Here is a 27,518-nt window from a genome sequence, read left to right on the forward strand (position 1 = left end):
GTCTCATGGGGCAGATATCATACTCCTCCTGAGGGCCGCCTGACAGGCTGCATGACAGACAGGCAGACAACAGAGACTCCCACGTCCCTCCCTCCCCACCGTGGTCTTACCTCCATCTGTCTCAGGACAGAGCAGTTGTCATCATGGGATGATTTCTGCTGGGATTGCAAGAGGATGATCTCATTCTGCTCACGAGAGAACCAGACCATAAGGACAAGTGCGTGCTCCCCTCCCCACCACACCTGAAACCATGCCTGTGCCTTGAGATGATGATGAGGATCTAAATTATCTGTTTCAAGGAGCCCCCAAACCCCTGGGCCCCACTTAAGCCCATGGAGGTTCTTTCTGATGTTTCTTTTTAATGTTTTATTTATTTTTGAGACAGAGAGAGACAGAGTGTGAGTGGAGGAGGGTCAGAGAGAGAGGGAGACACAGAATTGGAAGCAGGCTGCAGCCTCTGAGCTGTCAGCACAGAGCCCGACGCGGGGCTGGAACTCACAAACCGCGAGATCATGACCTGAGCCGAAGTCGGACGCTTAACCGACTGAGCCACCCAGGCGCCCCTGATGTTTCTTAATTAGAAGGATGAGGGCGTGGGAGGGCGGGTGGTTCATCCATTCTGAAGAACTGTCTAGAACAGCAGTCAATAGAACCGTGATGGTGGCAATGTTCTCTCTGCAACACCCAGCCCTGCAGACACTAGCCACTTGTGGGTATTGAGCACTTGAAGTGTGGTAGTGCCACCGAGGAACTAAACCTTAATTTTACTTAATTTAAACTTACATTGCCATGGGTGGCTTGTGGCTACTGTAATGGATGTAACGTAAAGGCAGCTCCAGAGCAGAGGTTATCAAAGTCCAGCATGAATCAGAATCACCTGGAGGTTCGTGAAAACACAGACTGCTGGGCCCCTCTCCCAGAGGTTCTGGTTCGGTAGGTCTGGGTGGGGCCCAAGACTGTGCATTTCTCGAAAGTTCCCAGGAGCTGCTGCTACTGTTGATCCAGGGACCAGATTCAAGAACCCCTGTGTTAGAAGAGTGTGTCTAAATATAAAAGGCTACCCTTTGAATAATTTCATCCCTAGAAATCTGTCCCATGGAAATAGTAGGACATGTGGGCAAAGTGGCTGTTCAAGGTTGTCTGTCAGGTTATTACTCAAGAATGGCCCCCAATTAGGGGCGCCTGGGTGGCTCAGTCGTTCAAGCTATTGACTTCGGCTCAGGTCATGATCTCACGGTTCGTGGGTTCAAGGCCCTACATCGGGCTCTGTGCTGACAGCTCAGAGCCTGGAGCCTGCTTCGGATTCTGTGTCTCCCTCTCTGTCTGCCCCTCCCCCACTCATGTTCTGTCTCTCTCAAAAATAGATAAACATTAAAAAGGAAAAGAAAAGAATGGCCCCCAGTTAGAGACAACTTAAATGTCTACTGATAGTGGATGAGTTAAATAAAAGATAGTATTCATATCATGGGGGCAATGGGTCTCAAAAATGTTTTTAATATTTTTTTTTCTAAAAATATGGTTTCAATTGAAGATTCCTGGCCCATTCTCAGAGAATCTAGGTTTGTAGGTATAGGATAGAACTTGGGGATCGCATTTTTAAGAAGTTTCTTATGATTCTACACAGAGATTCCAGGGTCCCCAGAAGCCATTAAAAAGAACATAGAAGATGTTGGAGAGTTCTATGATGAACTTGGGGGGAAAAGTTTTCGAAACAGTGTGAACTGTCTAGAATGATCCTGGTATTGTAAATGGGCATCTTTCCTACCTCAGGACCTTTGCACTTATTGTTTCCTCTGCCTGGAATATTCATCCCCCAGAGATCTACATAGCTTATTCCTGCAAGTCTGCTCAAACTTCACTTCTCAACTTCCCATGCCCTCACTTGGCTCCAGAACCCCCCCTTTACCTGCTGTACTTCATCTTTTTATCCACACCACTTCTCATTTTCTAATATATCCTATAATTTTTAAAAGTTTATTTAGTTAAGAGAGACAGAGTGTGAGAGGGGAAGGGGCAGAGAGTGAGGGAGACAGGAAGAATGCCAAGCAGGCTCTGCATGGCAGGCCAGCGCACAGAGCCTGAATGGGGCTCGAACACACGAAACCATGGGATCATGACCTGAGCCAAAATCAAGAGTTGGACTCTTTGATCCACCCAGGCGCCCCTACCCTATAATTAATGTATTTAGTAGGCTTGTTGTTCATTGTCTGTTTCTCAGCCAGAATAGAAGCTCCGTGAGGGCAGAGCCTTTTGTTGTTTTGTTCTCTGTCCCATAACCAGGGTCTAGAATAGTGCCTGGCACATAGTAAGTGCTCAATAAATACTTGCTGAATGAAAAAATAACCAAAAGAACACTTTTTTCAATCAGAATACATGAATCTATATATACTATATAATAATCACTATGTTAAGTTTAAAAGCATCACCCCCAAAAAAATAAATCAGAAGGAAATAGATCAAAATAGCAACAATGATTGTCTCTCAGGAATGGGATAATGGATGGTTTAAAAAATTCAATCCTTAGGTAGTTTCCAAATTTTCTATAATGAGCAAGCATATCCTTCTCTTATAAGATTTTTTAAACATTAAGCATTTTCTTTAGAAACAACGTGTTTTCAGGACTTATTCAACAGGAATTTGCAGCTCTGCTAAGCCCCAAAAGGCACACAGTTCTGTAACTTCAAAGAAAAGCTCAGAAGCTACTGCCGTCGTTCACACATCATTCTACAAATGGGGAAACTGAAGCCCAGGCAGATCGGGGACTTGCTCATCCTTCATCAGACATACTCGCGCCCAGGCCAGAGACAGGCTGTGTATCTTAGAGAGGGTGTACCATCACCGTGAAGGGGAAAGATCGAGGTCGGTTTTGTTCAGTAACCATTTCCTCATCGGGCCAGTTTCCGACTAGCGTCCTCCCATCCCTCTGCTATGGTCTGTCCCTGTCATCCTACCGGGGCTAGTAAGGTGCTGTCTCCTAGAAAAAAAGAATCAGCGTCCTGCCCACTCCCAGGTCCCAAACAGACCATCCATCCTTCCATCCTTCAAACCTCTGCGTTCAAAGACCTTCCATGCAATACTGCAGACGGCCACCTGAGGGCAGCGGCGAAGCGCCTACACCGGAGGCCGAAAGCTCCAAGGCCCGCAGGGCTGGGCGCAGGCGCAAATCGGACCCAGAGGGTCTCGGTGGATGTTGAGCCCATGGACCTCAACCTCGCGCGGAAGTGCGGCCCGGAGTCGTCTGATCGGATTTCCCGAGAGAAACCGGAATCCCGATTCCCATGTGGAATATCCCGATTTTCAAATGTTAGCAATAATTTTTAAACTGGGAGGGGGAGGTAGGGGAGACGACGCAAAAGAAGAAAGAAAGTGGGATTCAATCAGTTACGACCTCTGATCCAGGTGCTCGGGGAAGGGGCGAAGTCAGATGTTAGTATCCTAATTGTTTTTCACTTACATATTTTTCCTACCTGAACCCTAGTTTGAGCAGAGGTGCCACAAGAAGGTGAAAAGGTCAAGGGTCCAGGCAACCCCTCCAACCACCCCTCCCAACCCCCACCCCCTTCATCCACAACTGCTCCATTTTACCTGGTTTGTTTTTCTTTCTAAATGTTTTTTTTTTTTTTTTAATTTTGAGAGAGAGACAGAGACACAGAGTGCAAGCAAGCAGGGGAGGGGCAGAGAGAAAGAGAGAGAGAGAGAGGGAGACACAGAATCCGAAGCAGGCTCCAGGCTCCAAGCTGTCAGCACAGAACCCGAAGTGGGGCTTTAACTCACAAACTGTGAGATTCTGACCTGAGCCAAAGTCAGACACTCGACCAACTGAGCCAGCCAGGCGCCCCTTACCTGTTTGCTGTACGGTGTTTCCTCAACCTGGGTTTAAACAAAAATGTTCTGTAGCTTTTTTATTAAAAGTCTGGAAAGTACTGCTCTAGTCCCATTATGTCATTCTACACATGTGGAGACTGAGGCCCAGAAAGGGCAGGGGTCTGGCCATCTTTCATCAGACACACTCTTCCTAACAGAGAGAAAAGGATAGCCCTCTTAAGTGAATGGGAAGGTCCAGGTCAATTGCTGTTTGGGAACCATTTCCTGGTGTCTCCCACTGTGTGCAGGACCATCCTGAGCACTCGGAAAGAAGAGGAAGTATACTCTTGTGCCTGTCCCCTGGAAGATCACCTTCCAGAAGGGAGACAGAGGGAGACAGGAGACAAGCTCATCTCTCCCACCCCTACCCCCACCACACACACAGAGCTGGACATTCTCCGTTTTCCCCCAAATCCACCTACCTCCCTTCCTGCCCTAAACCCCAGGGGCTCGGCTCTGAGCTCCCTGGTCCCCTGGCCTGGGTTGGGCCCGGACAACAGGACTGGAAAGATGTTGGGGGTACCTGGCAGGTCACTAGCTCGGTTGCATCCCTCCAGGAGAGACACATGGACAGCCTTCTCCCCTGATTCCAGAAAACGGCTCCTTCCCCTTACCTGTTCTGGAGCCCTCTTTTGTTTCTCCTGCACTTACCCTTCGTAATTTCCTTAAGCCATTGTAAATAGTGCCTTAAAAAAAAAAAAAACCCACCTCAATTTACCCATTTGGGGCGTGCCATATGTTTCCTGCGATAACCCTCACAGATAGCACCACCTTCATTTCCATCGTGTTCCTGTGCTACCTGTGGTATTGTCTATCACTATCTATTATTGTATATTAAGAGTTTTCTTTTTTTTTTTATTAAAAAAAAATTTTTTTTCAACGTTTATTTATTTTTGGGACAGAGAGAGACAGAGCATGAATGGGGGAGGGGCAGAGAGAGAGGGAGACACAGAATCGGAAACAGGCTCCAGAGTTTTCTTTAGGGGCGCCTGGGTGGCGCAGTCGGTTAGGCGTCCGACTTCAGCCAGGTCACGATCTCGCGGTCCGGGAGTTCGAGCCCCGCGTCGGGCTCTGGGCTGATGGCTCGGAGCCTGGAGCCTGGAGCCTGTTTCCGATTCTGTGTCTCCCTCTCTCTCTGCCCCTCCCCCATTCATGCTCTGTCTCTCTCTGTCCCAAAAATAAATAAAACGTTGAAAAAAAAAATTAAAAAAAAAGAGTTTTCTTTAAATCAGCCCAGTTGTGTTCATTTTATTATGTTTACCCTTATTTCCTTACTGTTACGAGTATTTCTTATCATCCTAAGTACCAATGTGCATTCAATCAAAAGTTCACAAGCTATATTTATCCTAATCCTCATAAAAATTAACTCATCACTAGTAAATTAAAATGTTTTTCCTTGGGGCGCCTGGGTGGCTCAGTTGGTTAAGCGGCCGACTTTGGCTCAGGTCATGATCTCGCGGTCTGTGAGTTTGAGCCCCGCATCCGGCTCTGTGCTGACAGCTCAGAGCCTGGAGCCTGTTTCAGATTCTGTGTCTCCCTGTCTCTGACCCTCCCCTGTTCATGCTCTGTCTCTCTCTGTCTCAAAAATAAATAAAACGTTAAAAAAATAAAATAAAATAAAATAAAATGTTTTCCCTTATATTCGGGCTACTGGCTACTTACACATAGCCAGTGCACCTGCTCCGTATTTAGGAAACAGTGACATTGCAAACGGAAGTGGCCCGCCTCGTCATACAAACAGCATGGGGACCCCAGAGGGAGGAGTAATGAACTGCCAGAGGTGATGACATTTGTGCAGGGTCAGGACTAATGAGCAGTATTTCATCAGAAGAAAAGCAGGAGTGGGTGGGGGGGGCGAGGAGGAAATGGCACGGGGAGGCCTCAGAGGAGGGAAAGGTCTAGGATGGGTGAGACTAGGAGCTGCCCAGGGCACCCTGGGGTCGTGAAGAGAGCTGTGCCTGCTGCAGCAGGTTGAAGCCAAATTTTGAAGGGACTGGAGTGTCATACTAAGTTTAGACTCTATCCTGTTCAGACAGTTCCAAAGGCTGCTTATGTGTGTTCTGGGGAGTAAGTAGCCCAAGAAGCCAATTTAGTTTGGGAAATGATGGGCTTAACCAAGGTAAAGAAGTTTCTTTACTGCAGGACTCGTCAGAGCCTTCATTATGCTCATGTATATCAAGTGTCTTCAAGATGGTTTGACCATCTCTACTCAGTTCTGTGAAGCTGCTGATTAACAGGAGTCAGCAAGCTTTTAAGGCAAAGGGCCAGATAGCAGATATTTTAGGCATTGCAGGCCACATATGATCTCTCTCGTACATACCCTCTTTTTTTTTCTTATAACCTTTTTAAAAATGCAAAAACCATTCTTATTAGCTCAGGTCTGTACGAAAACAGACCACAGGCTGTATCTGGCCGTGGCTATAGTCTACTGAACCCAGGACTATAGAACATGCCATGGGTTATGTCACTATGGTGGGGGGATGGTGACAGGACCACACTAAGTGTTTGCATCAGCTGAAGGCAAATACCAACTTCAGAAAGGTTAAAATGTAGGGGGGAAAGCCTGGGGGAATACAGTGTTTCCCAAACGGATCAGACCCTGAGGCCCTCTTCTCTATAGAGCAGCTCAAGGTGTGTTTCAAGGAACCCCCTTTGAGAAAGGCCGTTATGAGAGTGTGTGGGTCCCGGACCCAGGAAAGAAGAGCAGCCCCGACCTGGATTCTCTGGGTCTTCTTGTGCATCGTCTCCATGTCATTGTTGAGCTCCGTGACGTACATGAACCGAGCAAAGTTCTTCTCCTCCTTGGCCAGAAATCCCTCGATGAGCTCATTCAGGTCCCCGTTCTCTGTCAGCTTCAGCAGCCGCAGGTGCGCCACCTCGTAGCTCTCAAAACTCTCACCCTTGTTCTTCCTCTTGTACTTCTTTGCCTTGAGGGCTGGGAAGGAAAAGCCGGGAAGTGTGAGGCTGAGAGGAAGCCACTCGGAGCGATGCCAGGCGGGAGACGGCTCCGGCTCCGTAATGTTTATTGTGCCTCGGGGAGGAGGCTAGGCTTTTCCAGGAGGGGGAGCGCAAGAGCTTCGTGCCTACTCGCTTCACAGATACGTGACCGAACATCTACTATGTGCCAGACGCTGTGCTGGGCTCTGCAGACACACTCCCCTGCCCCGTGGAGCTTCTAGCGCAGGAATCAGACAAGCAGAGAAGGGAAAAGGAGATGTCCACGCAGACAGAAGAAACCTGTAGCCCAGGTGATGGAGGAGACGCGTCAGGTGCTCTGACGGGGGAGCTGGGTGGCCAGGGAAGTCCTCTCGAGGGAGGTGACATTTGAACAGGATGAAGGTCAAGGGAGCCCTGTTGGCAGAGGGCCCCGGGCAGGCTCAGACCCTGGCAAATTCAAGGAATTAGAACCAAGAAGGTTCTCCAGGCTTCATTCTCTCTAGCCTGAAGCCTGCAAAAGCCCCACCTTTCCTGAACCCAGTCTTCTCTCTCTCTCTCTCTCTCTCTCTCTCTCTCTCTCTCTCTCTCTCTCTTTTTTTTTTAGGGAGACAGAGAGAGAGAGAGAGACAGAGAGAGAGAGAGAGAGAGAGAGAGTCTTAAGTAGGCTCCACACTCAGCACGGAGCCCGCCGTGGGGCTCAATCCCACGTCCCCGGATCATGACCTGGGCCAAAATCAAGAGTCAGACACTTAACCAACTGAGCCACCCAGGCGCCCCAGTCTTGTCTCTTTGGTTTGGCCTCCACATGACAATCACAGGGATCTTTCTAGATCTTCCTAGGCACCTCTGGCCACGTGGCTCCTTTACGTGTTATGTTAAAGAGTGAGAGATGGGGTTTCTCAGAAACACACTTTTCACAACGCGGTCCCAAATGTAAAGACAGGAAGAGCCAGGAGATGCTGCAGGAACAAAGAACAGATGCAGCTTCCCGGGGGGCTCTCAGAAGAGCTCAGGTTTTTTTCCGTCTGTTCAGGAGACAGTGAATACAACGGCCCTGAGACTGTCCTCCTTAGAAAGGGCTCTTCTTGCGAGGGTGTCCCGTGGCTGGCACCTGGGCACCTAAATGGTAACCAGTGCCCTACAGGGATATAAAACTTTGCCTGAATGCTAGGAGGGACTCCCTGTGCCTAGGCTGGGCAGATGCTGTGTGGGGTTGATGCTAAACACAGACTTTCCTTCCAGGAGGCTGGCATTTTGGTGTGTGCAGGGGAGAGGACACTTACGTCACCAGCCCCCAGTAAGATCTTGGGCACCGAGGCCGTAATGAGCTCCCCTGGCAGACAGCTCTTCACACGTGTTGTCACAGTGAGATGCTGGGGGAATTAAGCACATCCTGTGTGACTCCCCTAGGAGAGGGTCCCGGAAGCTTACTCCTGGTTTCCTCCAGACTTTGCCCGGTGCCCCTTTCGCCTTCGCTGAGCGTGCTTTGTGTCTCCACCTCCCAGCCATGCATGTGCCTACACACTCAATCTTTAGAGTCCTCCTAGCAAATCACCAAACGTGGGGATGGTCCTGGGGACCTAATACCCGAGTCTCCCCCAACGAAACAATGGAAGGAGAACCTCAGAGTAAGGACACATCCTATGGGTTAGGGTTGGCCAATAAAATACAGGACTCCCAGTTACATTTGAACTTCAGACAAACAATACATTTTTAAAGTATAAATTGTGTCCCAATTGTAGATAACGTAGAAATAATTTTTATTTTATTTAAAAATTTATTCAGTTTATCTAAAGTGTCGATTTAACTACGCATCTTGTAATTTTATTCGCTAAAGTTGGCATGCCTACTACAGAAGGACTTGGGCACCCTCAGCTAAGATGGGGAGGGAGGGGGGAGACAGAGAGAGAGAGAGAGAATGCCTGGAGAACGTACCTTCTTCCTTTTTGCTCTGCTCCTCGAACTCCAGACGATCATTCAGCTTGATGAGCAAGAAGGACTTGAGCTTGGTCTCGTGGGCATAGACACGCTCCAGCTCTCGGATCTCCAGGTTGTACTGAGAAATGTCCTTCTGCTGGCGGTCCTTCATGGCGGCCATTCGAGCCATGGCTTCCAGCCTGAGTGAGGCAGGTACAGGGTCTGAGCGTCTGGAGACTCCTCCCTTCCCCTCCCCTCCCCTCCCCCTACCAGACCAGAGGGCACTTTCTGCCAATGGCCATCACTTCTTTGAATCGTGGAGGTTGCTGGGAGTGGAAGAACAGCCCTCCTTACCTGAATGACAGGAGCTGCTGGCTCCAGACCATCCCCAGGAAGTGAGTTTTCTATCATCATCACCACCACCACCACCACCACCATCACCATCATCATCACCACTTGTCAGTTACTGTGGCCCAGCGAGTCCTTATATACATATATTGTTTATTCCCCACTACCATCCAAAGTGGTCCTACAATAATACAGTAATGATGGATGGCGCCAGGATTCAAACCCAGATCTGACTCTAAAACCTGTTCTCTTCACAGCCCAGCTATATGCCTCTTGCCCTGGAGTGGGAGGCAAAGGAGATAAGCCGGACCGAGAGGCCCCTAGGACCAGAGGCAGGGCTACCTGGAGGAGGCGGTTCGGCAGAGAAGTTTGAATCTCAGTCCTACCACATCCGCCATTTACCTGGCTCTCAGGCAAATGGCATCTCTAAGCCTCTGTATCCTGGTCCGCAAAATAGGGATAATAACTCCCGGGGCAATTGTGAGGGTTGCAATGATACCCAGAGAACCTGGCATCGTGCTTGGCACACAGTCAGTGCTCAGAGTTATTATGATTCAAGATCCCTCAATGCATAAGCCCAGGGGCAGAGGTGCTCGGCAGGGGCTTAAGAGACATCCCTGCCCCTAGGTCTCCCCCCAGCCCACCTCTGCTCATAGGCCTGGGCAGACTGCTCGATGGCCACATTCATGGTTTTCTTCTGCATCGATAAGCGCCGCAGCAGCTGCTGATACACATTGTCATACGCAACCTTCTCATACCGCAGGTCCTCGATCTCCTTCCGGAGCTTAGCATTGGTGGTCAGCATCTTGTCAAAGTGCACGGTGACCTGTGGGCGGGGCCGTGCTTCAGTACTGAGCTCACTCCTGGGGCATGAGACAGCTTCCGAAGACAGCCAGAGGGTGGGAAGGTCTTCCCCCACCTCCCACCTCAGGCCCACAGCACCACTTGGGAGTGCTGGGTGGGAGTACTTGGGCTGGCCACCAGCTGGCTAAGTGGTCTTAGGTAAGTCCCCCCACCCCCCGGATTTTAAATTTCTCAACTACCTTTATACCTAACTTCCAGTGTTTAGCAAGGGCAGGGGAGAGAGGAAAAGGTAAATAACGCCATGAGGAAACAAGCAGCCGAATCCAGAAGGTAGAACTTTCTAGAAGACAGCTGACCCAGACTCTTCAACAAGTTGGTGGCTGGAAAGAGTTGGGATGGGGCTTTTGTAGAACAGGGTTTCTCAAACTTGGCACTGTTTGGGCCTGGATGATTCTCTGTGGTGGAGAGCTGTCCTGTGCTTTATGCTCTTAAAGAAACATGCCTGGTCTCTACCCACTAAATGCCAGTAACACAGGAGTGCCTGGGTGGATCAGTCAGTTGAACGTCCGACTTCAGCTCAGGTCATGATCTCAAGGTTTGTGAGTTCAAGTCCCACATCGGGTTCTGTGCTGGCAGCTAAGAGCCTGGAGCCTGCTTCGGATTCTGTGTCTCCCTCTCTCTCTGCCCCTCCTCTCTCTCTCTCTCTCAAAAACAAACATTAAAAAAATAATAATAATAAAAATAAATGCCAGTAACACAGCCCCAACCCAGTTGTGACAATCAAAAATGTCTCTTTTTAGAGACAATGCCCCTTTGGGGGCAAAATCATTTCTGCTTGAGATCCATTGTTGTCGATTAAAGAAATTTAAGAGACCTATTAGGTGAAACTTGACAGTCTCCAATTTTAAAAGACATTTTGGAGCCAGCCAGAGAAGTTTTTAACGTGGGCAATATTAAGGAAATAGTATTAATTTTGTAAGGTGTGATAATGGTTTTGTGGCTATGAAAGAAAATGTTTGATTTTTAAAGATGATTGATTTTAGAGATGGAGGTATTTGGGGTGAAATATCATCATGTCTGTAATTTACCTTAAAATACTTCAGGGAAAAGAAGGGTGAAACAGAATAGTAAAATGTTAACAATTACTAAATCTAAGTGATAGGTATGTGGGTGTTCATTATTTGATTCCCTCAACTTTTCTGTACATGTTAATAAATTTATCCTAATAAAAAAAATTTTATGAGGAGTGCTCCCATAGACACTGAAAAGAAACAATTGCAGAAAATATTCCTAATCACAAGAAAGTAGATTCAATCAGAGGTTTTCAAGGCATATTTGGAGAAACCTTAGGCTTCCACAGGGCTGAGATGGGGTACGGCAAGTGAGGCCACCAGGATGCAAAATTTAAGGAGGTACTCATTTTCTGGTGTCAACCCTGCATTTCCATGAGTGCTTTCTTAAATTCTGCACTCTGGGCTCTTTACTTGCCTGGCCCCGGGCTCCTCTGTAGGATATGTCAGTAGCCACCACACAAGGGAAGGGAATCCAGGAACAGAATCATCCTTATTCTCTCAATATCTTCCACTTACCCTTAAGAAGATATCACTTATCAGTCATTTGCACTGTAGTGTGAATTCCACTCCAGGACTGTTGGCATGCTACCCATCCTCTGATTGTGGGATAAAAATGGGGAGGACTCTCACGCCCCATTGAGTAAATGGAGGAGTCTTTAAGGTCATGGAATATTTGGGGACCCTGAAATAACCTTTAGAGTTGGTTACCTAATCTAGTAAAAGGCACACCCAGAACTGGTCAGGGAAGAAAGGAAAGGGGACCGTTTTGAGACGCAAAAGAGCAAACCTCTCAGAAATAAAATAGGGGACATACGACAGACATTACAGAAATAAAAAGAATTATAAGGCAATATACTGGGAACAATTGTATACCAACAAATGAAGATAACTTAGACGAAATGGACAAATTCCTAGAAAGAAACAAACTAATGAACTGATTCAGGAAGAAATAGAAAACCTGAATAGATCTATAAACAAAAAAGTAGACCTCTATCATGCATACCTTTATTCATTCATTTAATCAACAGATGTTTGCTAAGTACCTACTCTAAGCCTCACACTGTGCCAGGCATTAATGATTCTTAACCAAGGGAATCATTAACCTTAACCTTGATTCTTAACCTTTGGTTTCACTGGGGTTTTCAGTAAGAGTTTCACTGGGAGTTATAATAACAGTGCAGATGCCTGGGTCTAAGCCTTAAAGGTTCTGACTCAGAACCAGTGAATCTGGAGGGGACCCAGGAATCTGCATGTTAACACAAATCCTAGGCATTCTGAGACATGGGTACAAGTCACTGTGCGTGGATATTAAAAAGACACTGCCCTGTCTTCAGTCCACTTTCAGGTTACCGGGGCAGACAGAGGTCATATCCAATTGCCTTCAAACATGCCCGGTTAAAGCTTGATGGTCAGAGTTTGGGGGAAGCTAAGAGCTTTGCATAATGAGGCGCTGACAGGCTTCCTTCCAAATCAATTCACTTTCCCTCTCTCCTGGCTCATTTTGTGAGAACTGTAATTTCACACGTCAGACTGAAATGTGTTTGTACCTGCCCAGCATTGCTTCTTTCTTTCTTTTTGCTTTTCCAGGAGAACCACTTCTCCCTAGCTCTCAGTCCACACTGTTGGACAGGGCTGCCGTCCCTTGACTTCGGGTGGGGGCTGTGGGAGTGGGGGGAGTGGTACAAGCGTAGTTATGTGACTCAAGTCCATGTATTTCATTTTTTTTGACCACCATGATTGGTTTAGGGATGGGCACTTGACCCAGGATGGCCCAATGGGAGCCCTCCCTGCGACTTATGATTGAATTCTTAGGAAAGAGATTGTCTTTTTCTGTTGGTGTTTGTTCACATTGGGGGGCTGCCCAAGAATGTAGTCATCTCTACGCAAAGGAGAGATGGACAGAGAAAGTATCCTAAAGACATGCTTGGGGCATCTGGATTCAGCTATTCCTGAAGGCCCCACTTTTGCCTCTGAAATTTTAGTTCCATGACCAATCCATTCTCCTTTTTTTTTTTTTTTTTTTTTGCTTAAGCCAGTTTGCAATTTAGAAAATCCTGCTTAATGCAAAACTCACTATAAACTGAAAGCGATCAGGAAATACCACTTTTCTCTTTATCTGGTTATGCATGTCTGTGCTGAGTATTTCCTAGAGACAACATCAACAACAACCAAAAAGTACCAGGTCTCACAGAGGTGTGAACAGATTGCGATGGGAGGGAAGGTCTAACTAATTCTGCTTGCTGAGGGCTAATATTTGAGCTGCTTCTTGAGAATGAGCAAGAGTTTTTAAGTCAAGTGACTAAGAACAGGTATCCCGGGAGGGGTGGGAGATGTGGATGGTGGGGGGAGGCAGGCAGCAGCATGGTACATAAAATGCAGAGAGCAAGAAAGAGAAAGGCACCTTGGGTAACAGTGGGTCAACCAGTGGATGGAACAGAGTGGATAGAGTAGGGTGGATGGTAAGTCTAAAAGGCTGCCTGGCTTGGGTGAACCCTATTATTTAACCTTCTTCTGAGTCAACCAACAAGATGGATGTGTTCTGCTAAAGGTACCATGGGGATCATTCTCTGCTCTGAGCAAAGGGAAGGCAGAGCGGTTTGCAAAGCTGCAGAGAACACGTACGTACGAGATTCAAACGGGTTTCCAAAATGTGGATCTGTTTTTGCAGTTTCCGGGGGTCATTGGCTTTCTGTATCTTGGCGAAGATCTGTTTTTGGTTTATAATTTTTTTTTCCATCTGAGCAATCTGGAAAAAAAAAAGGAGAGAGAGAGACACCCCCCCCAACTGTGTTAAATTAATATCTATATGGGTACAGATTCAACAGTTCATTAACTTAAGTGTGCTAAAATAAAAACTCTAATGTTCTTTCCTTTCCTACAAAAGGATTTTTTATTTCTCTCTCGAATGCATGCTCAACGCAACTTAATCTCAGCCAGTTTGGGGTAAAATGAGGCGATTGAGAGTTTTTGCTTTTACGTGTGCATGTAAATTTCACTCACCTTTTGGTGCAAGCTTCTTTTGGTTAGGTATCATGTCACCTGTGGCCAAAAGCATCGCTAACACGCCATGCGCTTTATGCACTGGGATCATTGATTCTGACTTCAGAGAAGGGCCATACACCCTTGCCATGGCTGGCAGGAGAGAATTTTGGTGTTTCTCTCTACCCTTGCAGCTCCAGCCAAGTTCTCCAGACCCAAGCATACCCCCCACCTCCACCCCTGCCATCACCTTCCCACAGAGCTCACTCTGCAGTTTCTCATACAAGTGACAGCGGATCATGTCATTTTCTCACACCACTAGCAATGTGCATAACCAACCTGACATACAGCTTTAACCCAACCCAGGCAGAGATCCAAATTGCCTCCCAAAAGTTAGCCCCATCTGGAAGCAGCTGGCTAGTGCTAAATCCTAGCAGGTTCTACAGAAGTTTATGGAACTATTATCTGAAGACAAGTGAGTGCCAGGTCCTAATGTGTCAGAGGTACTTTATCTTCTTAGGGTTTGGACTGAGACTAAGCTCTGAGACTTTTTTTTTTTTTTTTTGGAACCCTGCTGGGTGAAGGGTCAGGGCACTGTCATTTAAAGCAATTTTTTATGTTCTTGTTTGTCTGGAGGTAGTAACTTGAATTCACTATCTGAAGGCCGGCTCCTGTCTGGAAATTGAGAAGTTCCAGATGAGAGACGTTAAGTGCTTGGTGTAATGAAATATAAAGTTTGTCAGCTACATGGAGGCTGGCTTCCAGCTGGGAGCAAGGCGCCCCTGTGCTGAGCTTGGGCTGATGAATTCTGGGAGCAGTCGCATCCGGGGTTCTATGTTAGTGTCCCTGAGATGGTGGTTTCCTTTGGTTATTGCCAAACCTTCGGGAAGTCTATACAGCACAGTCTCAGTTATGACCATGGAACATTGAGAGAAAAATCTATACTAGAGGTTGCAAACTATGCCCAAGCAGGTGGCATAAAAGCGTAAAGTGGGCCCACTATAAGACCGTACAGGACGGTGGAGAATATAGAAAACTGGAGCACATACTCCCTGCCTTAAGAGGCAGCAGTTCGTATCATGCAACTACAAATTATAGAAAATGCAACTAAACAATGGCTCAAACAAATTATGGTTTATCTTCCTCTCCATAAACGTGCCAGGTTAAGTTCAGTAACTCAAGGAACTAAACACAAGATCTCTGTAATTCACCTGGCCTTTCCCTGATGGTCAAAAAATGGCTGCCACTGCACCAGCTTTCACAGTCATATTCCAGGCAGGAAGGTAGAAGAAGCAACATGGATAAATGGCTAGGACCTATATCTAGGAAGCAAAACGTTCTAGACACCCCCAACAGACTTCCCCTCAAATTTCATTGACCACCTTTAGCTGCAAGGGAAGATGAGAAACAGCTCTTTAGGAATCTGTTAGAGAGGAAGAAGTAGAGAGTGGGTAAACAGCTGTGGTGTCACCACAACACTATTTAGTTGCAGTTGTCCCAAGGAAATTCAGGGTCAATGTTACGAAATCTTTCCATCTTTTTTTCTTTTTTTGAAGAAAAGTCAGATACCCAAATTTTTACATGAAATCTCTCAATTTTAACAAGTTAACTAATTAAAATAAATTTTAAACACTGACTGGGCCAAAGCCCTCATGTTGTCAGACTTAATCTGTCCTGAAGACCACCAATTTGGTCTACACCCACATTTAATCTTGAAGGAACCACAGTATGCTGATGAAAGATGGTTTCAGGCAGTGAGAGATACCAAGCAAAGGACAGAAGAATGTTCCAGAGCCAGGTAGCTGGAAGAGGTATGAACAGCCAGAACTGTAATGGATGTGGTGGGTTGTTGGCCCCCCAAACCCATCTCACCCCAGAAGGCTGATCCAAGCCAACTATGGTAATTGTGTCCCCTCTATGATTTATTCATTCAAGGTTGGACAGGACTAAACTAGTTAGGGCCTATGAATTAGGCAGGATGATTGCTAGGGAAGCCTCTGGAGAAAGTTTCCTCATTTCCTAAAACAGTCATAGGAAGAGATAGTCTGTCTTCTTTGTAAAAATCATTCTTTTCTGGAGGGCCATAAACAGACCAGATTGGGCTCTCACACCACAGTTTACCGCCCCTGGTCTAGCCCCCAACCAATTATAGAAATTTCATTTCCCTTTGCCAGTGATTGGCCTAGAAGTAGGTATATGCCCTGGCCAATGAGGGAAAATCAGCTGGAGAGTTTCTGTGAAATATTCTCTCCCTCATAAGAGAGAATATCATATAAGAACAAGACCCCCTATCCTTTCTTCATATCTTTGAATGTGATTCTGTGAGAAGCTATACCAGCTAAGCTTTGGCAGCCATCTTGTGACCATGAGGCCAGGGCCAACCAAGAGGATCGGAGAGAAAAAGACCAACCCATCATTGTAGAGCTACTAACCCATCTCTGGGACAATCTTTTTCCAGACAGACATCATATTATGTGAGAAAAACAAACTTCCGTAGCCCAACACATGCCCACTGGTACATCAAGCAAGATGGCAGCTCAGATGATCAGGCATCAAGGGAACCGCTAGGTTGCCCACAAACTCGTAAGGCATGTGAACGCTGTTTATGATTCAATCATAGTAGCCAGGCTTTGGTTCAAGTCAGACCCCCGTCTACTTTCTTCTCTCTTACGCTGTGCACAGGCAGCTCCCTCAACACAGAGCCCCACTAACTCACCTACGAAGTGAAACAAACAACTCGTTGTAATATATGGGAGGGCAGCATCTCTGGAGCAAAGCGTGGCCTGTGCCGAAGGGATGCCCGCCCCTGCCTGAGTTCACCGGGAGACCTCAGGTTCTAGCTCCTTGTCAAAGGATGCTGTGGTGTCAGCACTCTGCCCAGTGACTCTTGTCATTAAACTCAGCCTCCTGTTCCCTTTGGCATCTCTTTGTCAGACGTTGCTTTTGTGACGCTGAGAGTAATTAGGCCTCTGCCCAAAAAGAGACACATCCAAGGCTGCACCGCCGGAGGAATGCGTTGCCTACGCAAGGTGCTCTCTCCAGCATGAAGGCATAGGCTTATTTGCTCTTTGAGGCCAGGCAGGGCCTGGTGAGGTCCCTGCCTCCAGTGACCTCTTGCAAGAAGGAAGCTCTGGGCATAGCAGCAGGGGATTCTGGGACCCGCCCTCCCTGGGATGGAGCTGGGCTAAAAGGGGTTTTGTACAGGGCGGTGAGCCCCATGTTCTTTTGCGGATTCCAAAGCAGGCTGCCTTTTCCTACTATTTCTGAGGACCCATGTCCCCATCTTTTCTTCACTTTTCCTCTTTCTTCACTGCTATTGCCTCCTTTCTCATCCACAAATTCATTCATTCATTCCTCAATGATTCTTAGATGCCCTCTCTGTGCCAGACAACAGAGGGATGCTGGTGACCAAGACGGTATCATGGCCCCTGGCCTCAACACAAACCTATAATCTAGGACTAGAAACAAGCTATGAAGCATAATTAGTCCTAGGAAAAGGGAGATGTAAGGCATTTTGGACACGTCCAGTGGGAGCATCTGGCAGGGAAATGAAGGGACAAGTATCCGGCAGAAGTAGCATTTGGGCTGAGGCCTACAGGATGAATAGGAGCCCCCCAAGCAAAGAAGATGGAAGGGCAATCCGGGCAGAGGGAAGGGCATGTGCAAAGGCCTGCAGGGGAGAGACAGCACTGTAGGTTTATGGAGGTGGCCAGTGTGGATGGAACACGGAGGGGGGAGCAGGAGGGAAGGTGGAAGGGGCAGGAGGGACACAGGGCAGCCGAGCCAGCAGACCACATGGGGGAGTCTGGCCCTTATCTCAAGAACAACAGGAAATTACTGAAGGATTTGCAAGCAGAGGAAAGATGTAATGAGATTTCCAGATTCTTTCAGTCAGTAAATATTTATTGAGGGCCTACTATGTGCCAGGCACTGGCACACGCATGGGATGTACCGAGGGGAACAAAACAGACATGGTCCTTGCCCTCCTGCAGGTGACACGTTATAGGGACAGATGACACCCGTGTTAAGCCATAATTACCACTATGAGAAGCGCTATCAAGGGGGGGCCATGGGATGTCGTGAAAGGGGCCGAGGGGGTGTTCTGGGATCTTCTGTTTGACTCCTGAGGTTCACTCTCCACTCTGTGCCACCCACCCTGCTCTGTGCCCCAGGAAGCTGACCTGGAAGGAGTCCACAATGGCCTCCTTGCACTGGGGGTCCATGGGTAAGAAGAGAGAGGTTGGGGTATTTGTTCCCCCTGGCATGCTCCCTGTGTTCAAGTTCTGGGGTGTGCCCCCTGCCCACTGTGGCTAACCCTACAGTGCTTCAATGTCCCTACTCTGTGCTCACACCCTTGTAAACAGTGCCTCATAAAACTCTTCTCAAAGTACCTTACTGAGCATACTATTTGTTTTTGGCCAGGAACCTAGTTAATGCAAGGGGGATATGCTTTAAATAGGAGAGAGGACATAGAAAAGGCCTCCCTTTAAAAGTCACATTTGAGCTGAGACATAAAAGACAGACAGCGGGGATCAGGCGAACACGTGCAAAGGCCCTGAGGTCAGACCAGTTTTCACATATTTGGAAGGGGGAAGTCTTCTGCAGCTGGGTGAGATGACTGAAGGAAGGAGTGACGTGGGATGAGAACAGAGGGGTAGGCAGGGCCTAGATCACAGGGCCTCTCAAGCCATAGGAAGAGATATGACCATTAACATTGTCCAACAAATGTCTCTAGCTCTTTGCCTTCTGGATACATACACTTCTTCGACCCTTTTGTGGATGGGTAGAGTTGACTATTCGGGGATGGGCATTTGGGGTATATATGGATTTGACTATTTTGAGCCTATGGGTCATAAGCAGAAGCAATGTACTGCTTCCAGGCTGCAGCTTTCAATTGCCAGTGTGAGACTTTCCAGAACCTTTTTTCTCTGCCACAACACCTGGCAACCTGGTCCCAGGATGAGAAGATATAAGAGCCCCTAGCCAATCCATGATAGACACAGCAGGAACGAAGAAGAAACCTTTATTGCTCAAAACACTGAGTTGTGGCGGAAGGGTGTTATTGCGGTATAACCTAACCTCTCCTGACCAACACAGCGCGGGGTTGAGAATTGACTCTAAGGGTAGTGGGGAGGCGCTGGGGAGCACAGCGGAGGAATGGCCTGGTAGCACTGGGAGAGTAGGGGTCCCAAGGTGGTGGAGTGATCACAGTCACCTTTAGAATATGGGGGGAGGGTTCAGATCTGGCCTAAGGCATGGTGGGTATTCCCGCGCCCCCACTCCCGCCCTTGCTCCTCGCTCTGGTTAACCCCCTACGAGAAAGACCACACCTTCTCATCCAGATCTGCCAACAGCACCTTCTGTGATTTAATCAGGGCCTCGTAGTCCTCCTTGGTCTGCAGCAGGAAACACAGCTCCGTGTAGTTTCTCTCATTCAGTTCCAAGTTCTTCGAGGACTTGATGAGACCCAGAAGCAGAGTGATCTCCTCCTGCTCCCTCTGCAGGGTCTTGATTTCCTTGCTGTTGGGAAAGCAGCACGTGATTGACTCTGAACCCCGCCCCGAGTTTACCTCGCCCGGGTGCCCCAGGCTCCTTAGCGTTGAAGGAGCCTCGGAGAGGTACTTCCCACCCCTGCAAGTGGCAGGGGCTTGTCAGGGTCTGGGGTCCAGGGCTAGAACTCTGACCACCCGCCGCCCAGTTCACCGCACCTTCCATGGCTCCGCCCCTCTCTAGCGGGCCTTTGCTTGCTAGGGAACAACTTGCAGCTGTGCCTGTCAACACCTGAGTTCTAGGACCAGGTTCTCTTTTGCCAGCAGCTCATGGGCATCTGTCTGATCTTGCTGACTTTCTTTCCAGACTTTGCAGCCAATGATCTCTGGTCACGAGAGGCAAGCCCATCAGCCAGGCATTTTCAATTTCGCCTCAACACAGAGATGCTCCGTAACCTCCAACCTCCCCCACTGTCTCTATGCGGGGTGCTAATGATTTATTAAATGACTGACATGAGTCTCCTCTCTCTCTCTCCCCCCCCCCCCCCCTCTCTCTCTCTCTCTCTCTCGCTTTCCCCTCTGGAGAAGAGAGGGGTAGGTGTGTGGGCAAACAGGGATTTTGAAAAGAAAAGGCTCGCGCGACTACTCAACAACCCAATGACTGGAAACGGCACAGAGGCTGTTTCTGGCAAAGTCTAGGCACCGACACCTGCTGCACAGTGCGGTCTGCAGACCCGCTGCCTGCATAGCCTTTGGAAGCTTGGAGAAATGCAGAAGCTCAGGCCCTAGCTCAGGACCTATTGAATCAGAATCTGCTCGGTAACAAGATCCTCAAGTGACTCATGCACATTAAAGTTTTGGAAGCATTGTTCTAGAACAGCAAAATGTTCTAGGGTGGGGAGGGGGGGGTCTGCAAACATTTTTCTTTAAAGGGCCAAAAAGTAAATATTTTAGGATCCGTAGGCCCAGATGGTCTCTATTGCAATGATTCAACAAAGTAACCATGGGAGATGCATAAGCAAATAGGCGTGGCCATGCTCCAATAAAACCTTATTTACAAAAACAGGCAGGCGGCCAGACTTGGCCCAGGGGTCATGGCTCGCTGACCCGTTTTAAAGCAACACGTCCAATCGAATTTCTGTAATGATGGAACTGTTCTCTATCTGCACTGTCCCATAGAATCCACCAGCCATGTAGGCTGTGGAGCACTTGCAATGTGGCCAGTGCAAAGGAAGAACTGAACTTTAAATGGTATTCCACCAATTATAAATGTAAATAGCCACCTGTGGGAATGCACCCCTAATTCTAGAGCAGCTTGTCTTCTAAACCTGGTAGCTGGGACCTTTCCCCCCATCTTAAGCCCCTCTTGGCAGGGGGTCTTTGTTAAGGTGGAGAGAAAAACGAACAGAGTCCACCAGAGTTAGGAATTCAGAGGGCTCAGCAAAAGTAAAAGGAAGGTTTGTCTGTCTTATCAGCAGGACTGGGACCGGAGTGAGGCACCCCTAAATTTAAGGAGGCTTTCACTCTTAAGGTGGTATAGGTGTAGGAGAAGCACTGGAAAAAGCACTTCCTTAAATATTGCACCCTGGGCACCTCACTCAGCTCATCTCAGTTCTGGCCCCTATTTATAGGTGTTTCACTTGAAGAATCTAAGATCTCCACTTTTCCACTCCTTCCCCTTTAGGTCCGTCACAGTGAAAAGTGGGATGAAGGTGGTAGTGTGAAGGGTAAGATTCCAGAAAAACTGTCAGAGACCCACCAGGAAGGAGGCATTTCCTGATGCCCACCAGCGGTAAGCTGTGAATCAGGGCTGCCAAGCACAGATGTGCAGGTTGTGGACTGCACAGCCCAAGAGAGAACCATCTGCTTGAAAAACAATCATTGATTTCTTGACTTAATACCCTTTCCTGGGAGGTGCTTCATCTTGTTCTAACAAAATCCCTATGGGATGACAGTGTTTCCAAGAGATGGCAGTAAAGTGTCCTGAGAAAGGGCGTCTTTTTCTAATTCACAGGAAGATCCCAAACGGACTAGCGGTAGCTCTGCGTGAGTTGAATCCACAGAAAATGGAAAGAGCTCCTTTTCCCCTACCCTCTGAACTTCACACGACATCTAACAGTAAGATTTTCTTTCTAATAATGGGCAGTTTCTGCCTGTATAAATGTTAAGGATGTAGCCAAGGAATTACATTCCCTTGAAGGGAATCTAAGGATATTTGCTTATTCAACCCCAGGGAACACCTTTCTATTGTCTAAAGAAGCTATCAACATCATAATTTCTAGGACAATCCAATTTCAAATATTTGATCTTGCAGACTCCATAAGGATGCACAGCAGGAAATATATTTTGGGATAGACACAGCCTGATGATTTCCTCTCCTCGGGAAACTCCCCCACCCCCATTGCCAGAACCAGGGGAGTGACAATAGCCGTTTTGTGCCCTATGGTCCTGTCCCTCCCCCGGGCACAGCTGACTGGACCAGAAGTAGACACCTGACCCAAACCAAGCCAATCAGATTCCCTCTTTCCTGGGACTTTGGGATTCACTACAGTCTGTGTGGTCCTTGGTAGCTCAGGAGTTGGGGCAGCCATCTCCCACCGGCCAGTGCTGAGATCCAGATAGGGAAGAACGAAACCCACGTGCAGAAAGAAACAGGAACCAGAAATTGTTTTTCATTCGGGTCCTTCCCTGAGGCATGGCTGTCCTGCCCCCCTTGGAGTCCCTGTGACACCCTAATTCTGAGAATAAATTCTCCCTCCTACTGAAGCTGTCCCACCTAAGTACCCAGATTGGGCTCAGAATCGGCTTCCCGCCCAGAGGCCACATGAGAAAGTAAATCCCATGAAACCAAATCCAAAACTTTCTCCAAGTTCACTCAGTACAAAGCTCTGACCATCACTTACTGCTGGTTCGAGATCTTCTGCTGGGAGCAGAAGTTGAAGGACTTGCGGCTTTCCACCATCTTCCTGAATTGCTGCTTCAGCTTCCGAAGCTCAGCCTCAGCCAGCTGTCCTCTGACCTTCTCTGAAGGTTCCTTGAGAACTTCGGAGCGTTTTCTCCTGTGCTTCTTTGACTGGGTGAGATGGGGAGAGGCATTGACCAACGGGTTGGGTGACCAGAGAAGCCTACGTTTCCGCCCAAGGGCAGAGGGCAGAGGGTGTCTGGGGGCAGGGCTAGAGGTGGGAGACTGCCCTTGGGTGATGTCAACTGCTTATCTGTTACAGGGAAAACCCACTCTGGGTTGCCAGGGTAGAGAGGAGGCTGGGCCTCATTATTGCATACTGAAGAGGCGGCCTTGCTGTGTGACCTTGGGTGAATCACTTAACGTCTCTGAGCCTCCAGTCTCTCATCTATGAAATGGGTGCATATAGATTTGTGGTTAGGATTAGATGAGCTGATATATGTATGGTGGCGAGCACAGTGCCTGACCCACAGCAAGCGCTCCATACGCAGGAGCTAATACCTACCGTCGGCATCTTGAAGGAGTTGTGCGCTCCCTATGCTCAGATACCAGGGAGGTCAAAGCCAGCGAGCGCTCCTTTCTCTGTCTCTGCAGAGCCCTGTCCACAGTGGCAAGAGGAAGAGAATGTGTGAGCCTCCCTGCTGGCGATTAAGGACCCGGCGGGCACCTCCTCCCTTCCCCACCCGCTGCAGTCCCTTCCTCCTCCCACCACTTGGCACGTGTGGAGGACACGGCAGATGCTGCCCGGGTGTGAGAAGAGCCTTCTTCTTCTTCTTCTTCTTCTTCTTCTTCTTCTTCTTCTTCTTCTTCTTCTTTTTTTTTTTTTAATACGCAGTGTTTGCCTGAAACCTGTTCCTCTCACAATTTATTATTAGGAGCCAGGCAGACGGTCCTGGCGAGCCGGTTACCCTCCTGCTCCCTGTGTTCCCAAAGAAGAGGGGGCAAGTGGCATCAGGGCAATGTGTCCTCTGATGGGGTTAAAATGCAATTAGCCCAACTTCAGCTTCAGTTAAGGATAGAACACACACACACACACACACGCACACGCACACGCACACGCACACACACACGCACACACACACCTGCCTTTTAAAGCAGGAGCCATTGGGGTGTGCCTAGGTGGCTTAGTTAAGCATCTAACTCTAGATTTGACTCTGTTTTTTTTAATGTTTGTTGATTTTTGAGAGAGGCACAGAGGGTGAGCGGGGGAGGGGCAGAGAGAGAGGGAGACACAGAATCTGAAGCAGGGCTCCAGGCTCTGAGCTGTCAGCACAGAGCCCAGTGTGGGGCTTGAACCCACAAACCGTGGGATCATGACCTGAGTTGAAGTCAGCCACTTACGACTGAGGCACCCAGGCACGCCTTGATTTGACTCTTGATTTTGGCTCAGGTCTTGATCTCATGGTTCATGAGATTTAGCCCCACATCAGGCTCTGTGCTGACAGTGCAGAGCCTGCTTGGGATTCTCTCCCTCTCTCTCTGCTCCTCCCCCACTGGTTCTCTCTCTCTCTCTCTCTCTCTCTCTCTCTCTCTCTCTCTCTCTCAAAATAAATAAATAACCATTTTTTAAAAATTATTTAAAAAAATTTTAAAAAGCAGCAGCCAGTAGTACAAGAGGCATTTTTATCAAGTCATAACTTCAACCTCATCTGGCCCATGTATTCAGAGGAGGGGACGACAATGTTAACCCCACAAGCCCTGGAGGACTGTGAGGTCTTCTGCACCCCAACTCCCAGACTTCAAGGGCTGGATTCCTAAAGCAGAAACTTCTGGCTTTGCCACTCATTGAGGGGTCCTCCAGTCCAGTGGTTTCAAGTCCAGTGATAGGTTGTCCCAATCATCAAATCTCAACAAAAATTCCTCCTCATCCACTTATTAACCTTGGGCAAGTCACTTCAGTGCTCTGGGCATCATTTTCCTCATCTGGAAAACAGGAGAAGTTCTAGAAGGCATCTCACAGGTTGGTAAGCGGTAAGGCACCTAGCAGTGAGCCTGGCACATAATAAGTGCTCAGTAAACGGGCTGGTATGATATGATATGCTATGGATTGTTTCATACGTGAAGGTCCAGTGTAATAACTGTTTACGAGGGCTTGAGGAGTGTGTGGCATTCCTCTGTCTCCTGGTAACAATACCCTGGTTTGCTTGGGGAAGCTGCCCATTCCTTCGCTCCTGGTCGATTTTTGCTCCCTGGGGCTGACCCCACCCCACCCCATCAGATTGGGCCATATGACTCTGGAAGGGCCAATCAGAGTGCCGGATCCCTGGTCAATCTGCATAATCCCACCCTTCCTGGCCTGAGTGATCATTTCAGGGATGGGACCGACCTTGGCTGGTCCCAGCAGAGTGAATAGTGGGGTTTAAGATTGAACATTCAGGAAGAGAGCAACTTGGTTTCCTGCTGCTTTGGAACCTGTGTAAATGAGGTAGGAGGGGCTGGCGGCCTTCTTGCCCCTGCAGGGAGCCTGAGAATAAAGCTAACGTGGAGAGGACAAAATTGAGAGGAGATTGAAACTTGGAGACGTCATCCAAACCCCAGGAATTAGGCAAGCCTGAAGATACCTCTGGGTCAGGTCCAATTACATGAACTAACATATTCTCCTAAAACAATCTGAGAGGAGTTTTCAATCACTTGTAACCAAAATGTGTTCTCATGCCTGAAGTGCTTAGATCCATTTAGCACACGGACTAAGCCCCTACCGTGTGCTACACATTTAGGGAATCCAGTGGCAAGTCAGCCTTCAAGGCGCTATGAATTCTGTCCAGGGTAAAACAGTGCAAAAGACTCCACAAAGGAGGTGAGGTTTAATTTGGGTTTTGAAGGATGAATAGGAGCTCACCAAGCAGAGAAGAAAAGTGAGGAAGGAATTCTGGGTAGAGAGAACTGCCTGAGCAAAGGCCGAGAGGCAAGTGGATAAAAGGAGTATTCAGAGAATGCTGTGTCATCCAGTCCAGGGCGCAGCATCCAGTGGGAAGTGACTGGCAAGGAAGTCTGGAAAAGCCAGGATGTTCCTTAAAAGAAGGATGGAATAAGACCAGTGTGTAAGAGAGCTCAAGTTGGGGTAAAGGCTGTAGCAGGATTTACCTGACTGATGACGTTTAGCCAAAGGATACTCACTTTGGGACCTCTTTCTACTCTGGAGTTTTATGTAGCTCTAATTTCATATTATCCAGGAGCTCTTCTATGTTCAAGGGTTCTTTTGGATCTACGAGGATCTGCGATGTACCTTTCTAAAAGCATGACTCAAGTAAACCTGACATTCACTGACAGTGTGATTCCACCTCTCTGAGCCTCAGTCTCCTCATCTGTAGAATGGGGATGCCCACACCCACCTCTTAGCATAAACTAATGTGTATAAAGCTCTTAGTGCGGTGCCTAGCACGTAACAGGCATTTGATGAATGTCCCTTGCTTGTGAATCAGGATTGTCAAGTATCGGGTTATCCTGCCCTTGAGGGTATTTGGTTGTGTTGTGTTTTCCCCCAGGAGCTGGAGGTACCATCAGCTTCCTACCTGTTTGCTGACACACAGAGTCGGTCTCCCCTGGTCTCTTTCCAGCTTCCAGACACCAACACAGGCCTCTTACTCTCTGTGCCCACTGGTCTGGGACTATCCGTTCCCTGCGGAGAGATTTACCCCCATTCTCACAGCTGGGCCTTGAGAAGCCCCACCACCAGGCATGCTGGCCCCTGACCCACCACCCTCTTATTCAAGGGTCTCAAACTTGAAGCCCTCAGGCAGACTCAACCTACCTTCGGTCCTGGTTAGCAATCAGTGTTTTAAAATGTGAATGTGGGTAATGTCCTTACTCTCCTGACTGCAGACTCCACTTCTCCCTAGTGCCTAACTCCTCCCTCCAATTCCCACAGTCCCTGAAACTGCCTGGAGCTAGCAGGGGTTCGAGTTGGCAGTTCCTGAGAGGAATCTGCAGCTTGCCCCCTTCTGAGGACAGTAGTATGCAATGCAAAATGCTGAGAAGTCCAGAGGCCCAGGTCAGGGATCACCAGGCACATGCTGTCTGGTTCTCTGGGCCTCATTTCATCCACTACAATATCTATAGTCTCGGGCACATGAGAAGCTCTTAGCAAATAGTGTTTGAATGAATGAAGTCCCCCCCCCTCCCCCCTGGGCCGAGATCATCTTTACCAACTAATATGTAATTCGCTGGGGTAAGGGAGGCGGGATCCTCCTTTGCTGCTGAATTTTAACAACCTGCTATTAAAGGAAAAGCCAGACCGTGACTACATGGGTTATAAAACGCCGGGTCTGAGACAGAAGCTGGGCCCCAGTCTGTGAAAACTGAGTGAAGGCTGCCTAACTCCGTAGTAAGTTAAACATATGCTTGCCAAGCAGGGGTGCAGAAACACACACACAAAATTTTTTTAATTGAGATCTTTATAGGGGGAAATGGAAGTTTGTTGGATTTTCTTGACGTTATTTTACACATTGTAATTTATTTATATTTAATTGACATTTTCCAGATTAGGGCAGGTGGTAGGAAAGGGCGGGGGCAGCCACCACATCTTTGCCTTTGCCCAGCAGGAGGAGCTGTGGAGCAGCAAGCATGGCCAGAGCCGCGAAACTTACCAGGGGCCGATGGCCCCAGCTGCGTGTCCCGCCGCTGGAGCCGCTGCGGGGTCCAAAGGCACCGAGATGTGTGCGGCCCCGCTGCACCCACCCCCCAGACCCGCGTCTGGGAGTTCTCGGACCCCTAGAACCCGCGCCTTTGTGACCCACACAGACGGGCGTTCTCCCCTGGAAGGCGCTGGGAAAGCACGAGGGCCCTCGGGAGAGGACCAAAGGGAATGGAGGGAAGGTGGGGGTTGGGGACGTGACACCCCTCTCAGCGACCCCTTCCCAGACTAGCCGCACCCCCACCATACTGAGTAACCGGCGCTCACACCGGCCTAAGGCCCTCCGCCCTCGCCCTCGTGGCTGGCATCTCCGGTTCCTGCTCGTCTCCCTCTCCCGCACACTTAACAGCAGCCTCGCGGGGTACAGTCTCCACACGCACTAAGAGGGATCCACTCCCTCCTGCTCTGCAAAACAAGAAAGCCAGGATTTAAGAGGAAGAAAAGAACGTCACCAGTGCGGGGGGGAAATTTGCCCATCATTTTTCTTCGGGCTCACCCACATCCACCCTCTA

General features: G+C 48.4%; 1 protein-coding gene across 1 annotated transcript in view; it reads right to left on the bottom strand.

Annotated features, from left to right (window-relative positions):
• The window catches only part of CCDC63 (coiled-coil domain containing 63), a 36,868-nt gene extending 9,791 nt beyond the window's left edge, over nt 1-27,077 (bottom strand). Inside the window, exons 1-10 of the mRNA XM_040443889.1 lie at nt 26,960-27,077; nt 25,886-25,992; nt 22,879-22,971; nt 22,315-22,484; nt 19,253-19,442; nt 13,570-13,689; nt 9,711-9,892; nt 8,737-8,918; nt 6,579-6,799; nt 111-185 (exon numbers count right to left, since the gene is read on the bottom strand). Coding sequence (XP_040299823.1) covers nt 111-185; nt 6,579-6,799; nt 8,737-8,918; nt 9,711-9,892; nt 13,570-13,689; nt 19,253-19,442; nt 22,315-22,484; nt 22,879-22,887 — 1,149 coding nt within the window. The 5' untranslated portion in view covers nt 22,888-22,971; nt 25,886-25,992; nt 26,960-27,077. The remainder of the gene's footprint in view (nt 1-110; nt 186-6,578; nt 6,800-8,736; nt 8,919-9,710; nt 9,893-13,569; nt 13,690-19,252; nt 19,443-22,314; nt 22,485-22,878; nt 22,972-25,885; nt 25,993-26,959) is intronic.
• Between the last annotated feature and the right edge of the window lie 441 nt (nt 27,078-27,518).

This window comes from Herpailurus yagouaroundi, unplaced genomic scaffold (assembly GCF_014898765.1).
Source record: "Herpailurus yagouaroundi ecotype Mexico unplaced genomic scaffold, PumYag 191, whole genome shotgun sequence".
NCBI classification, from domain to species: Eukaryota; Metazoa; Chordata; class Mammalia; order Carnivora; family Felidae; genus Herpailurus; species Herpailurus yagouaroundi.